The following is a 16,501-nucleotide window of genomic DNA, read 5'->3' as shown; positions in this document are numbered from 1 at the left end:
TATTAACCTGGCACCTGCCAGAATGGAAATATGTTCTTATTATCTATGGGCTCCACAATAATGAAACCACACGGTGCTAAAATAAGCTACAATTTTTTGGAGTGCGTTATTGGCCCATTTCACTGCTTTTATGGCGCCGAAAAGCTAACATCAGCTCTATTTCAAAGTCTATGAAGTGAAGAGTCGTGTGTCCCAGACTAAAGCTCGGTTAGTTGAAGCAGGGTTTCTGAACTCCAAGACCTTTGGTTTGTTGCAAAAAAAATCCCTAAAAGGGCAGTTGTAGTGATTTGTTTTGCATTTTAGACCCTGTTTAAGGACTATGGGTGGATTTCAACCTGAATTTAAAGTTGCCTGAAAACCAAACAGGCAGTAAAATGTCCCTTTCTGAGTTTTTGAATAAATTTGGATTATTTAGTCAGTAAAATTCTGACAGGCAAAAGTTAAAATTAACTTGTGATTTGGCAACTCCAAGACACAGAGAGAAATCGTGAAGACATTAAAGTTCCATCGAGTTTTACCTCCACATGAGCGTTTGGTGCACAGAGGGCCGTAAGTGGAAGACGTGGTTGCTCACAGCCAGGTTGTGTTCCAGCCTGAAGGGCTCCAACACGACCCCGTCCCGCACAGGAAACGTCAGTCGTAGCTCCTCATTGTGGCTGGCTGAAATCGAGGACAAGGAGACAACGTCAAGAACGTTCAGGCCGCAATAAGGTTTTGGGACGTTCTTTATTTCCCTCGTTTCAGATTTTTCAGTAACTGACCTGGAGGTGGAGGAAGGGCAGTGATATTTGGTTTGATGTCCGGAGGGAAAGGTGGCTTCACATCTTGGTTTGGCGACAGGTATGGAGGGATGTTACTGCCCGGAGTCATTGGTGGGGTGGGGTTACCCGGCACTGGTGAGTGTGGGTAGTTGCCCACCGGCCTAGCAGGCTAAGCAGAAAACAGTTGAACTTAAGTTAGATATTCATTGGAAGATGGGCCAAGTAATAAAATTAGACAGTGGAATAAAAGCTTAATTACCCCATTCATATTAGCCTGGTTGTATTGGTATCCACTCCCAGAGAAGTTATTTGTTTGGCCATTGAATGGTGGCTCTTGCTGCAATTAGATTAATCAGATTAATAATACAACATTTTATGTTTTGGTCTATTAATCATCACACTTTTAGCAAAAACACCTTATAGTACTGGCCCATGGGACCGCCATGTGGAGGGTATTGGCCTTGCAGCTGCTGTCCTGGCATCCTCTGTCCAGGGTAGCTGGGGGACGGCAGTGGTCTCGAGCCATTGGGGGTGGGGTATTGCCCCTGCTGGTTGGGGAACTGGTTGTTTGGTCCATACTGTTGCCCACCATAGTTTGGCTGAGGATGAAAACTAATACTCAGCACACAAAATGCAGATAAATATCACGGTGGGTGTTGAATAGACCACTCACCTCTCCTGGGTATGGTCTTTTCATGCTCTGCATACCCATGCCTTGAGGCCGGGGTCCAGCGTAGCCATGCTGGGGCATCCTTTGGCCATGGGCCCCAAACGGCCCCATGCCTTGGCCCCTGGGCTGGTTCATTCCTATCGGAGGCCCACTCATGTTCGATGCATTCATGCCTGCACCCATGTTTCCAGGTAAAGATGGAGGACCACGGGGTCCTGATTGATTAATGAACTGGTTGTTGTATGCCTGGTTTGGTCCCATCTGGAAAGAGGAACTCATCTGGAAAACAAAACGGGTTCAGTCAACCATCTCTGACGTAGTAAATGTTTGTTTTTTTAAAAACACATTGTAAAAGACAAAACTATTGGACAAGCAAGAGGAAAGACGCAGCTTAAAACTGCCTGTGCTTTCCCAGAACTTATAGGCTACTTTCACTGAACTTACAAATTACTTCGTGGAACTCGCTCCACATCTTTTAATCCACTAGCAGTGAACTTACAGGATGGCTTCCGGAATCTACGAGGTATTTTTCAGGACTTAAAGTCTAATTTTCATTACTTTTAATGAAACATCCAGGTTATTTTCATTAAATTTACAAACTACAAGGCTTCACCGATATTGAAAGATGCTTTTTAGAGCTATGCAAAAAACTTTCTTGAACTCTTCCTGAACTTCCTGAACTTAAAGGTTACTTTCTAAATTATTTAAGGAACTTTCAAATAACTTAGAAGACGGTTTGATTGAACTTGCAGCTTATTTTATGAAACCTATAAACCAAGAAGAAATTAAACAATTACTTCTTGAAATATACAACCATGTAAGTTCCATAAAAGTATGGACAAAATACAAATTATTTTTATTGTATGGGTTTTTTATTTTGTTATAGAATTATCCACCTCTAACTGTAGATGTTCAATAATGTCCCTATATCCACTTCACCCAGCTACCCTTGTGTTGGGACAGTCAGTAAAGACAGAAATGTCCTCAAATGCAAAGACAATTACGAATAAAAAAGCCAACTGACTTGAATGTGAATTGAAGAGTTTTATTCTTGCTCCAAGCAGGAAACTTTGTCTTACCGGTCCGTACTGGTTCATGTCCTTGTTCTGGGTCTCCTGCAGGGCCGCTACAGTTGCTGTGGCGGTGGCAGTTGCGGTTGCAGCTGCTGCGGCAACAGCGGCGGCTGCTGCAGCAGCAGCAGGCTGGGTAAAATCCGATGGAGGACGAGAGTTCGGAGGGATGCCTATCCCACCAGGTCCAGCGTTTGGTCCTCCAGGGTAACTTTGCCAAGAAACAACACAATAAAAGTTACTACAAGCTCCATTTTCTAAATAATACAATGTAAAAAGTCCAGAGTTCACTTACTTGCCACCGTAACCTCCACCTCCAGGGTAGTTGGGTCGTCCATACATACCCTGCTGCATGTAGCCTTGGTTTGAGTTGCCTTTGTTGGGGAACTGCTGCTGTGGACCAGTGAACTGAGGAGAGTTCATACCCGGATTGCTACCAGACATCCCTGAGGTCAAAGGGTTACCCCCAGGATTCATGGGATTGTTGCTGTTGGCCATGGGATTCCCTAACACCTGTTGGGAAAATGACATAAACCCAGTTTTTGATAACATGAGATGAGGTCCAACTCAAACAGTAATTCTTGCAGGGAAAGATTATTACCTGGCTCTGTGACGTGTTGGTCACGCCCCAGACGGTGGTCACCACAGACACCGAACCCGGAGGCTGATTGGTGTTTTGCTGCCAGGGAACTGAGTCGTAGGGGAAAGAACCATCTCTGCACATGGGCAACACAAGCACATCACTTAGCGAACATACAGCATCCTGCTATACAGCATGCACTCATCACGTTGAATCCATGCGGCTAGTAAGAATTTCTCGACTAGCGTGGTCCGTCAGCTGACACAACATTAATACATATGACGTGTTAATGGCAGCAGCAAAGCGACACCAACCCATGCGAGAGGCCTGGTTTCATGGAGCTCATCGGGGGCTGCATGGGCACTTTTCCCGGAGGCTCGTTCTGCCTGTTCTTCTGGTGACGGAGGAGGAGTAGCCGTCCCAGTTCCTCACACCACGAAGACAACAGAGCTGGAGAGAGACAGAGCAGAAGAAGAGAATTTGACAGCAATGGTCAACACATGAGAGTATTTTCCACTATGGGAAACTCTCCTTCCAGTGAGGTTCCTTACAGAAAGACCGAATATGTAGGACAGGGTGAAAGAAAAAAAAAAACGACGACAAAGAGCTAAAAGCAAATTTAGATATCAGACATATCAATCTCAGTAACTCCTGCATAAACTGAAATTAAGTTTCTAATAAGCAATTCCTTAGAATGTTATTTACCTCAATGAGCAGCTAAAAACCAATGAAACTCAATGACGGATCACAGCTTCATGAGAGAAAGAAACTACAAATATAGTTTGTAGGCAAATATAGCTGACCATCAACTGCCTAAAAACCTATCAAACAAGATCTTAAACTACGACACTATTGAACTATTTACAAACTTTAAAAAAATCTAAAATTTGCTTTAAAACACAAAATAATATCTTAACATGTATGTTGGAAAACTTATATCAGACATTTGCCAAATAAAAAAATAAAGTTAATTCAGTAAACAATTACAAATGATGTGGTTACACATAAGAGAGTGGGATACAAAATGCACATCAAACTTATGAGACTTTTATTTGTAGAAAAAAAGCAACAACTTTGTATCATTTTCCCAACTTTGTTTGTAATATTAGATGTGAAACAGCTGAAGGGGTCTGGATATTTTATGTTATAAATCGTAAGTATAATATAAAAATCTTTTCACTGAATGTCTTATCACAATTAGCAACAAAAATATATTCTACAAATCTGTATTTACATCCTTAATACTTTTTAATTAAGCCAAATGTCTCCAACAGTATATATATGTATATATATATATATAAAACTGCAGAAATAATTTACAGAGGGAAATCATGGCTGTAATTATTCCTCATGGCCGCTAGAGGTCACCCTGACTCTGTTTCTTCTACCCACACTTACTCACCTACCACATGGTTTGACAGCCAACACAGTCTGTTGGATCATCATATGCTTTTCTTCCGCAGTGAATGTTTATGTACAAAGCACTCACTATTCCTCCTCACTCCCTCTGATTTTATGTAGCTGCTGTCTGAAGCAGCAGAAACGAAAAAAGGGAGGTGGATTCAATCTAAGAGGAAGGTAGCAACCTCTCCTTATGCTTCACACCGCTTCAGGGGCTGGAGGGGTTGATGGGTGAGTGATTTTAGCTGCAGTTCATGCAATAATAATAATAATAATAATAATAATAATAAAAAGTCACACCAGTGTGACAGCAGAGAGTTCAGGCTGTCCTTGCATCTATACTGCAACATACACACACGGTCTGCCTTTCATATCCTACCTTCACAATAAAAAAAAGAGACTTCAGCGAGTCACTGACAGAGGAGACACCAGGCTAATGGGGTTGATAGGAGGGCTGAGCAAACAAAAGCCGCTGACTGCCTTCGCAAAACTGGCAACCCAGGTATGTGGCCACACATGGCTGCTTGCAAACACAGTACGAGCTTCACTGACACTGTACAGCGCACAAATAAATAGGGCACAAGATGTCCTCTGACGCCGAGTTTCTGCATCGACACACAAGTGCGCTGCAACCACCCCCGCCCCCAAAAGGCACCTCCTATCCTTTCATTTGAACACTGAGCACACCAGCCTCGCTCTGTGTAAAGACGAGGGCTGGAATACAAAAGACGTGTACAGATGGTGCCAGCAGTCTCCCTCCTCTCCCTCCCACTCCTTTAAAAGCAACACGGGGCTCAGGCACAGAGGCAGCTGGGTTTTTCCTCCTCCTCCTCCCCCTCCTCATCCTCCCCTCTTTTCCTCTTGCCTGTTCTTCGTGAGGCAGGTGCCAGGAGACAGGCTGTGCAGCTTCTCTGGAGAATTGATCCGACTTTAACACGTCTGCGCTCTCTAGCTGACAGAAAAGGCCGCTCAGGTGCAGTTAAACCAAACACATCACACTCGCAGGTAAATGCAACTTGCAACTCCCCATCAATTAAATGCAACCTGATCCAAGTGTGGCTTATAGATTAATACATGTCTGTGTGAGAGAATGTCCTGCAGGGTTTTTAACAGCAATCTCCCTCTCAGTAGAGCTCCTTCTGATGGGGAGAGTTTTTCAGTTCAACAGCCTGGCAACCAGCCAGCATGTTACAGCTCAATTAGGTCCCATTATTCACTTCCAACAAGGGGTAACTTGCACTTCTTCATGTTGATAAACACATCTTCTGAATTTATTGGCTCGGGGTCAATTGACCCCATCGCCAATTTAAACCATAATTTCATATATGCACATTATCAATGTTCCTACGTCATGGAATACAAGTTTTTATTTAGTCTTTTATGTCCTATAGATAAATGGTAAAGTCATGCTCAGAGAAAAAAAAAAAAAAAAACATCCTGCAGTAGGCGTCATTTCGTAGCGATCACGTTTAACAACCAACGATCGACAACCAAAGACATTTTTACATTCCACTCAGAGTTAATTTGAGAAACAAAAACGGTTTGGTTATTTTGGTTTGACCTGGGATCATAATGTGGCAACTCAAATGTGGGGGACCAAAATCACAACCAACAGAAATAGGGCCTAATATAATGTTTTCACCAAATAATCTCCTATTATCTGGAATAATAAGGAACATTTCTCTGAATCTTAAATCTTAACAGTGAACTGATCCAGAGCGACTGACATGAGGCTTTCTGGCCACTTTCACAACCAACACTGAGAACTCCAGGCAAGGATAAGCAGAAGAAAGAAATGTCTACAAACGGTTTCAACACTTTGCCACTTAAAGAAGAATTATTCTGTTCTACTGTTGGATAAAAGTCTTATCCCAGCTCAGTTACCACCTCAACTAAGCACCAGTTTGTTTGAATGTACACCTCTGTCATTCACTTGGGGGATTAACTTCAGGTATCATATAACAAGAGGAGAAACACACAATCATTTATTCTTTACAATCCAAACCCTCCTCATCTCTCTTACGAAAACAACTCTCTGGATGATGGACACAAAAGGATTACTGTTTCTCTTTTCCATGCCACCCCACAGATGGCCCTTCAATAGATGTGTCTGTCTCCCTCCTGCAGCCAAAACTGGGGAAAAAAAAATAATAAAAAATCGCCCCAGGTGTTGGGTTTCCAAATGTCAATCTGAACAGATTCAAACTAGTGTTCTGTCATGTTTTTGTTGGTTTCCTTGGTGGCAAAGACTTTCTATCCCTCTTTCAGTAAAGAGGAAAGGGACAGCCCTGTTTCCTTGGTAGATAGTCCCAGGGGGAACAGCAGAGTCTGAACCATATTGATATTCTGGTGCTCAGCTGCCGCTGCCTGATGGTCAACCATGGCGAATGGAGGGAAACACATCTGCTGGGACTAGATGGGTGGTTCAGCCGCTTGGCCTCCAGCTTCCAGCCCTGTCATGAAGCCCCGGGGAGACATGACAAATGACATTGACTGCATCTCTGACAGTTGTTCAATGCTCTGTCCAATGATAATGTACACCTCCCACCCCCCACACACATTACCATTGTCAAGTATTTTGCTTTGGCTTGCCGCATGACTGTTTGCATGCATCCAAAGCTTACTCACTTGTGACTGCCCATTAGTGTTTGGAGGACTGGGGCAACCAGAACCCTTCTGGATCCAAAAAGAGAAATCTGGACTTGTATTTATTAGATTTACATCGTCATGGGATTACTTTGAAGTTAAACCAGCGACTTTATGCTAAAAAGTTCTTCCAAAGTACTTGCTAAACTTTGTTAAAAATCAGTTAATTGAGAAGGACTAAAGGTTTTAAGTATGGCTTTTATTTCCATGTTTCTTGGAATGAAGAGGCCTCTTAATGAACCATTTATGTGATTAAGATGTAAATAACTTACATCTTAATCATCTTACAGGAAAATAAAACATGGAGGAAACTCACGGTTTAGGAACAGAGTTACTTCATTTGGCTTAGACCTAAATTAAAATTTTGATAAGACATGAAAATCTTCAGAGAAATCCTCAATCCCAGGTGAGCTTTAGCAAATTATTCAAATGGACAATAATGCAAAAATAATAGAAGGTTAGAGTGATTTCTCACTTGATAGTTAATGAAAGTTTAGTTTCCTTGAAATTCCAAAGAGATAACAGTAGTATAAACAACGACTCTTTTCACACAGCATCTGCTTCCGACTCCTTGCAGTCTTGAATCTATTTTTTTTTATATGGAAGCTTAAGTATACAATTTTTTACATGATTAAATTTGCATTGCGCAGATTTTGAGTCTAAGTCGACGATAAGGCAACGGTTGCAGAAGGGTTCTTATTTTAGTAATGCTCATCTAAAAAAAAAAAAAAGGATTACTGGAAACTGTGACCACTTTGCACTTAAAGTAACTCAAAACTGAACTCTTGAGAAGTTTTCTCTCCTGCAACTAAACGGAACGCACACATTTTAAAGTAAGAACGTTTTCACAAGACTACAATAAACTACAATCGGCGTAACCACAATGAATAAGGAATACAACAGCAAGTTGACGGGAGAGCTCTAAAAACACGGCATGAATGGCTTCCTCTACAAAAGGTCTAACACACACTTGCTGCCTCCTTTAAAAGACTGCTCTCTGCTCCTCTCTTTGTCTCTTTTCCTTTTCTAACTCCTCTCTTTCTCTCCATTTACTGGCTCTGCACTGCAGGGGAGGCAGCAGGTAAGGCAGATGCCAGAAGCTCTTATGATCCTCATCCAACCCCACCCGCCACCACCCTCCTCCTTGTTGCTCTGTATCTAATAGACACCTGCTCCCTTGTCAACCCTGGACAATCCACCTGGCATCGTCCCACATGGCGACTTGGCCACCAAACGCCCGCGTTAAAAACATAGTGCACACCCAGTCATCATTACATATACACATGTTTCCACCCTAACTCTAATAAAGAAGACCACCGTATTCGATGTACGCTGCTCGTCAAAAATCATGACCCCAAAACAGCTTGTTTGAAGACACCCAGCCAGAAGGGCTGAAAGGAGAACAAAGAGCATGAGCAAACTAACAAGGGCAGCTCTAGTGGGCTGCACTCTTCAGTTTTTGATGCCGCCTCTATTCACATTCTATTCCTCCCCCCTTCTTCTTCTTCTCTGCCCAAAAAGGGGATGAATGGACGCAAGAGTCCTGCAGGCCAAAGTCAATTAAACTAAGAGTGAGTGTGGGGAGCCCCTAGAATCCCTGGTAACAGAATCTGTGCAAAACAACCAAGTTTGGTTTTAGTCAAAATTTTTTATTTATTTTTTTTTACTTACAGGAGTACATGGAGTACTTATGAGAACTTCTGAAAGTTTCTTCATAATAAATAAAATATTACTTTAATGATTAGTTGCTACTGCAAGTCTAGTCGTCACCAAGCTGTCCTGGATCATAATCACAAGTGGCTGACGTGGATACCACCGGCCAGCTGTCAAGCATCTCTTTGTCGTCACAAAATTTACACAAGTGCTAATGCAGTGATCCAAGAAAAATGTAGCTTAATCTCATGCAAGACTGTACAGCATCACTCACCTCGGGATGCCAAATGCTTTGAGAAACTACAATAGAAGATAGTCTGACCCATTTTCTGATAATTCAGCTTATCATTCTTGATCACTTTGGTATAGAGAGCATTAAACTTTCAGCCCAAGACAGGCAGTCAATCATTACAGAAAATGGGGAGAAAAAGAAAAGTGAGCCAATTGGATTTTGGCTTCCCTTGCCTTTGACAGAAAAGAATTACAGGACTTGTTAAATAATGGTAGAACAATACTAAACTGGCACAAAGGTTCCAATAGATTTTTCATTACAAAATTGCATACTTTTCCTGATTCATGTTAGCTGCTTTTTTTTGGTTAATTTTATGCACATTTAAAAAAAAATCTATTAAATTTCAATACAAACTTTTATTAAGAATGTATCTCAACAGAGGTAGTTTTGATGGATGGATGGATGAATTTTATTGTTGATGTGTGTTCTCAATAAATAAATAAAAAAAAAGGTTTTACCAGTGTAAAAAAGCTGCATTGTGGATTTAAATAAACAGTTATAAAACAGCCAGTTTATTGAGACCAGACAACTGCCCCTGTCTGCACCTCATCTATGTCTTCTTTCTTGCATTATTTTCTCTGCGGCTCTCTTGGAAGCCACATACTGGAGTCCTGTCAATGAGTGCTTAGGATCCGTTGCCTTGCGGGGAGCCAGACTTGCTGGCTAGGTTTTATGGCCAGGGCTGCCCCGACTTAAATACAGCCTCCTGCTGGCCACATGGCCACAATGTCGTGCCATGTCCATCCGAGGAGGAGAAGCTTGGGAGGGGGGAGGGGGACTTGCTGGAGGCAAACCAGAAAGGTTTTACTGAAGCCATGAGCATATGGGGCCAAGTGGAGGGAAAGAAAGCAGAGGAAAATAAAGGAAAACACAGATTTGATTTTATTGAAATCCAGTGTTCTTTAACTTCCCACTCATTCAAGTGTACTAACATTCAGATCGTAAAAAGAAGCACAGTCAATCTGCTTGAGATGCAAATACAGATCTGTGAATGTGAAGAGGCTGAAATCCTGAATTAAAAAAAAATCAATAGAGAGAATAGAAGATGTTTATCTTCAAAGAGAATCTTGGCTCTCTGCATTCAGATAAAGATTATTACTGTAAGCCTTTAAAGAAATCTCTTTAGTACTAAATGAATGCCAGTTGGAGCATTTTGTGACATATTTGACAAAATTATGCAGATCTCATTGCTGCAACTGTCATGTCTTAGTTATGGTTAAACACAAGCCTAAGAAAACCAGGTTCCTAACATATTCTCTCCTAATGTTTGTTTAAAATAAGAGCCCATATGGTTCAGACTCTTTTGAAATTTGTAAGACTGTTTACATCCTTCTGAGAATTTATTGGATGAACGTATACAGACCGACTTTCAAATATGTCTTTACTCATTAAGATGACTGGATACAAAAACACATCTTCACATCTCAATACAAGAGCACAAATGTGGCAAACGTAGGTTTGTGTGTAGGATGTCAAGTTTGACAGGTAGTTACACCATGCGTCTGTTTCCACCACAATTATTTTCCTTTAACTCGACTTTCCATTAATGTGTTTGCGTACAATACCCTGCAAGCAATCAGCTAATTTAGCACTGACTTTTTGTGACTTGTCCTCCTTGTTGAGGTGGTAAACAACTGTCAGGTATTCGTCATAATAACACGGTCATTGAAAGTATTGCTGTATTAGAAGCGATTTAGTCATTTATCACATCAATAAGCATTCCACGCTGGTTTTCCAAATTGAAACTTTAACACGGTTAAGATGGATTTTGTCATTTGCAGATCTATGTTCTAACTTGAGAGGTGAAAACGTAGCATCCAGTACTTCTTGGTTCACTGGTAGTCTGCTTCATCTCCTAGTAGAAGTTGCAGTAGTGTTCCCTGTCTTCACTTTTATTGCTATTTCTGCTTTTCAGCTGGACATTACAGCTATTTTGTAAATTGTTGATACCAAAATTAGTCTCCGAAGCCAATCCAAGTACCATTCGTGGTACTTTTCTTCAATTTTCATATTTTTCCAATATTAAGAAATAGGTCCTTTAAATGTCTTACAGTCCAATCACATTAAGAAACGCAAAATTACTGATTAAATGAGCGGGCAATTGACATTTCAGTGCACTTTTTATTAAAAAAATACATTGTGGACCTAAATAGTCGTCATCAAAAATCAAACAAGATCACATCGATTATGAACCATGCGACTGATTAACCATTCACCTGCCCAAACAGCCGCCTGTACTGACGCAGAGTGTTTTTAACCACGTCCGTCTTTGACCAAATTATCAAACCAGCAAAGACGCAGCTGACAAGAGCCAGATTGTTTCCCAAAGCAACAGGCTGCCATTAACAAAGCCCCAGCCTTAGGCCCCTGTCCACCATGATACTAATTAGGCAGAGAGCAGATGTGCCCGGAGTAGTGCCCACCTAGGGGTGCTGGACAGGGCCTGTAGTGTCACGGCTGCATATGCTGGTGGCTGATTCACCTGCGACCTTTTCACAGCACGCTTCAGGTCAGAGACTGTTTGGAAACGGGGGAGGAAAAAAAAAAAAAAGGACACTTGGGGGAAGCGGGTCCGGTCCTGGCACCCCTCTAGGCTCATTAGAGACGTCCATATGTGCAGCAGCTCAGGATCTGAATGAAAAAAGCTCCCTCAAGATAAACACTAGCGCCAAGTGGAACATTCAAACTTGATCCAGGATAAGATTATTGGGATACTAAATGTTTTCAAATCTTGCAGCTACATTAGTTCTATCAGGAGGAATGGGCCAGAATTCCAGCAAAGTGTTGTAAGAAGCTTCTGGATGGAAACGCAAAACATTTGATCATCAAGTCATATAGTTCAAAGGCAGTGCCAAATTAGCCAAATACTAAGGAAATATAAGCAAACTTCTGCTTTTGAAGACGCTGACAAATAAAACTCTGACGTATCCTTGCACTCATTATTGTAGAAATAATTGTGGTAATTCTAATTATCCTAAAAGAGCAGAAGTTTGGTCAGATTTGATTTCAGACGGTGAGAAAAATGCATGTATGAATAAATAAATAAATATTTAAAAAAACAACATTTCAGGACACACGTAACTTGAGACGATTAAGCAAATACATGATTACCCATAGGTTTTTATCATAAAATAATATAATAGATGTTGTCTAGTGACATAGAAAAAGAAATTCTGAACTGAGAGGTGGGGACGAAAGGTTAGCGTTACCATCTAAAATACAATCAACAAAGTGTTTTTATCACATCAAGTAAATCAAGGTTTTGCTGTTTTGAATGCTTTTACATATTTGGCTCTACTAGACACCACTTTCTCCCTTTGCTATAACTACTGTACTGATTGATAATTTGTTGAAGTTTTAAAGCTTTATCTCTGCTTTTTTTTTTTTGCTGTCCCAGTGTGGTGATAAAAAAAAAAATACATCTTGCTTTTTTTGTGTGACCATTAAATCCTGCCCCTGCATACAGAGAGTGAGCTTTGTTAAACTTGAGCTTTGTTATGCTTACCTCTAATTTATTGACAGCTTCACTTCAAAACTCGTCATGTGTTAAATGACACTGTTGGAACATCAAAAAACTATGACACATCTTGTTTGTTCACAGGTTATTACTACTGATCTTTTCGCCTTTATTTTGGACACTTCTGTATTAAAAGTCAAGTCGTCATATTCAGTCAAAGTTTAACACGTGATCTGTGAGCAACATAAGTGGAATCAAAATCTCTCTGTTTTTAAATTTAACTGAACTATCACATGAAAGCTGTGAGCAAGTCGCAGGTCGTGGCTGTTTGTGGCTTACGTTCTTTAATTTCGGTAACGAAAAGGTTTCTTGGACAAATGTACATATCATAACAGCAACCGGTGTATTTCCGCATACTGCTATTCCCCTGCTGAGAAAATGAAAATAAAAAGGTCAAAGCTGTTTGACCTTTGGAAAAATACTAAATGTCCAAGGCAGAGTGGAAGAGGTGAAGCTGACAGAGAAACAACGGCCAACAAGTTGGACAAATCTTCTCCAAAAGCTCTTATTACAGACTCTTTTTTTTTTCCAGACAGATCTAACAAATGATTGTCAACCAGAGTTAATTCATTTTCAATACACAATTAATACTGACTAAGGATAATGTAGGGCTGGTGACTCCACTACCTTATAAACGTATGCAAGACCCTTGAACGTTTCCACTTTAGTGCAACTTTAGTGAGAGAGAAAAAAAAAAAAAACAGCCTCATGAAGGCCAAGAAATATGGCAGACAGGGTAAAGTTATAGAGATGATTGGAGCAGAGTTTGGTCAGAAAACAATACTACAAAACTTTGAACATTTCAGAGAACTTTGTTCCAATTAATCAGTTATAACTGGAAAGAGTATGGCACAACTTCAGACCTAAAAACTGTGGCCACCCACCTAGACTGAAAAGCCGGGCAAGGACTGCATTAATCAGAGCAGAAGCCAAGAGACCCATGGTAACTCTAGAAGCTCAGCTTGGAGAATCTGTTGACAGGCATGTGCTCCCCATATCTAGCCATTATGGAAGTATGGCAGAAAGCATTAAGAAGACCCGTTTACAAACTGTGAAGGAGACAGAGATCTGGTTAGATGAGACCAAAATGAACATTTTTGGCCTGCAATCAAAACAGTACATGTGGAAGAAACCTGTGGATTGTATTCCACTGTGGGAATGCTTTTCTTCTGGATGCACGGCAATTCTAGAAGAACACCCGCTGGAGGCTGCAGAAGACCTGGAAACGACTTTTGCAAGGCACAACATCCTTTCATGCGTCCTGCGATTTTCTGCTGATTTCAATTTAATTGTTGACTAATTTAATGAATTATTGAGTTGCCACGTAATTGATGAATCGTTTCAGGATTTTCTGTCACTAGTGACCTATTTTGATTGCTTGATGGGAAGGAAGGCAGAAGGAGGAGAGGACATGCATTAAATGACCTGCGGTTGGGATCATGGCCTCTGTGTATGGTTGTGCCTACTCCACAAATTTGTTTTATATACATGAATTTGTACGTGTAAGAAAACTGGACACATTCAAAATCTAAATCTGCAAATCAGACTGCAAAGAAAACTGGAAACTGTTACTGGCAGGTAAATGGTTGACTGGGTGTGTCTCGGTTTATTAGTTTTCCATTTCAAAAAGCTGCATTATATTTGGAACAAACTTCCAGAACACTGCAAAACAGCTGAAACACCGAGTCCATTTAAATCAAAGCCAAACACCCACATGTTCAGAGTTGCCTTTGATTACGAGCAAATGGAACAACGTAGATCGTGCGGGAAAACTGCTGCTGAACCATCGGATTCCTTCACGTGGAGAAACGAGTGCTTGGCTCATGTCACTGCTTGACAAAACTGCCGAGAGGCTCATGGAAAACGCCGTCTCAAGTAGGTCAGAGCAACCCTCAGAGATAATCAAGGCCATTCTGACCCCTTCTGTGTCAGCTGTAAGTGGGTCAAATGCAGCAGTCAGCTGTTGCGCCTCCGTCATGCGGGGCGCTGCAAGCCACTCGTCATGCTGTCAACCCCCATTTGCCCGCCTGCGCCCAACAACGCAGAAATCAACCCTCCCTCTGTCCCTCCAGGGGAGGTACAAAGTAAAGCGCTCCTCTGCTGCAGAAGCACATCCACCTTCCCACATGTCAATGATCGTCCTGTAGCCACCCCCCACCCCTCCACCCTCAACACTCGTTATCTGTTGTCTCCTCCTTTTGACAGCTCACAGCTTTGCAGCCTCGTCTCACTCAGACTGTGGCAGTCAATCCTCCTCGGCACTCCTTCCATGATTCAAAAATGCCAGCCGACTCCAGCGACGCCTCATCACTAATACAGAGCAAAAGGGAGCTCGTGTGCCTGGAAAACACTTCTGAGCGCAAATCTGCAACGGCAGAACAAAAGCGATGCGGGGCAGCCTTAATCTCTGCATTACTGAAACCAGCAGCTATTTTAAAGCTCTCTTTCAGTGTCTTTTTTTTTAATCCCTCCCACCTTTTCTCTCTTCCATTAAAACATTCCTCCTCTCCCACCCCTCACCTCCCTCATCCCCCACCCCCACCACCACCCACCCCTCTCAGTGTCTCAGGGCAGCGGCTTCCTCTCTCCGTCTCCACCGCGTGTCCAGTGGCTGACTGCACAATACGCATCAATTATTCATGGCCGCGCTCTCCGTTTTGCAGGCAAAACCAATCACAGATGGAGTCGCCGCTAATGGGGTTCCTGCTCCACTTGCCACCGGCTTTTTTTTTTTTTTTCTTCCTGCACTCAAGCAACAAATACCCCCAGAGACAACAAGGAGGAAAATTTAAAAAAAAAAGAAAGAAAATGGATAAGCTGCTGAAAGAGAAGGAAACTTCATAGAGCAAAGGAGGAGAAAAGGTTTGTGTTCAGAGAAGAAAGCAGGCGGCACTGCAAATCATTCACCAAATAAATCAAGGAGCCGGCTTCGGCAGCAGGAAAGGGGTTAAAGACACAGAGATATATGGGGGAGAGGGATGGGGGGGGAGGGAGGACAGGCAGAGAGAGGGAGAGAACCAAATGCTTATCTCCTCACCTCGGATGTATGCAGCTGTTATTGATGTATCTTCTTTTTCTGTCTAGTGATCCATTGCTTGCTCTCCCAATACACACATCACACAGAGGCAGCCACAGCCACTTCGCCAGAAGGGAGAGAGCGTGAGGGGAGGGAGGAGAGGGGAGTGGAGGGAAAAAAAAAAATGCAGGCAGCTCACATTTCAAACTTGCAAAGGGGGGTTGGGGGGTGGTGCCTAATGTGCTAGACAGCCTGTGTCCTGGCCCGGGTCCAGAGCGACGAGTAAAAGAAGCCTCAATCAGTCGGCTTAGAGCTGCAGGGAGACGCAACGCGGGCGTCGCAGAACGCGCCACCGCAGTCGGCTCAGGTGAAGCCGCGGTTCCGACCCGCTAACCCTTGGCTTTGAATGCGTTCACTGGACTTAATCCATCAAAAATAGTCGTTGTAATTTAAGGGCATAAAGGAAGAGGAGGAGAAGGCTTCTTAATGCACTGAGGGTCGGTATCAGAGAAGGAGGGGCCAATTAGACCACATTTGTCTCTGAGTAAACACCAGACCCACTAAAGCCTTTGGTTAAATAATTACACAGCTATAAAACATGTAAACTGCAGGTAGGCATGCCACCTGAGGCATATCATTGTGTGCAAATAAAACAACTTGCACACGACTTGTTTGTTGTTCAGATATATATCGCTGCATCTCAGGAAGTCAGAGCGATCACCAAAATATTTTTTTTTTCCCCAGGATTTCAATTCAAAGCCTGGAACATGCTTTTGCATAAATTTATGACGCACAATAATAATGTATTTCAAGCATTGATTTGTTTTCATTATTGCAGAATATTGAAATAATAAATGGCACATACGAGTCCAATAATGAAGAGCATAAAATGCAG

At 42.0% G+C, this 16,501-nt stretch overlaps 1 protein-coding gene across 5 annotated transcripts in view; it reads right to left on the bottom strand.

The window, feature by feature from the left end:
* Positions 1-16,501, bottom strand: part of LOC103142307 (zinc finger MIZ domain-containing protein 1-like) — a 116,366-nt gene that overhangs the window by 6,643 nt on the left and 93,222 nt on the right. For 4 of the 5 annotated variants that reach the window (XM_016674430.1, XM_016674429.1, XM_007558307.2 and 1 more), the window contains 9 exons: positions 3,396-3,531; positions 3,103-3,217; positions 2,797-3,014; positions 2,511-2,712; positions 1,435-1,710; positions 1,178-1,360; positions 1,021-1,098; positions 762-930; positions 519-660 (listed from right to left, as the gene is read on the bottom strand). In XM_016674430.1, the coding sequence (XP_016529916.1) occupies positions 519-660; positions 762-930; positions 1,021-1,098; positions 1,178-1,360; positions 1,435-1,710; positions 2,511-2,712; positions 2,797-3,014; positions 3,103-3,217; positions 3,396-3,531 (1,519 nt within the window). Of the gene's footprint in view, positions 1-518; positions 661-761; positions 931-1,020; positions 1,099-1,177; positions 1,361-1,434; positions 1,711-2,510; positions 2,713-2,796; positions 3,015-3,102; positions 3,218-3,395; positions 3,532-15,627; positions 15,785-16,501 lie in introns of those variants that run through there. The other variant, XM_016674432.1, reaches the window with a different exon arrangement.

This window comes from Poecilia formosa, unplaced genomic scaffold (assembly GCF_000485575.1).
Source record: "Poecilia formosa unplaced genomic scaffold, Poecilia_formosa-5.1.2 Scaffold95, whole genome shotgun sequence".
Classification (NCBI taxonomy): domain Eukaryota; kingdom Metazoa; phylum Chordata; class Actinopteri; order Cyprinodontiformes; family Poeciliidae; genus Poecilia; species Poecilia formosa.
The sequence above is the reverse complement of the archived record's forward strand: the minus strand, read 5'-3'. Positions and strand labels throughout refer to the sequence as shown.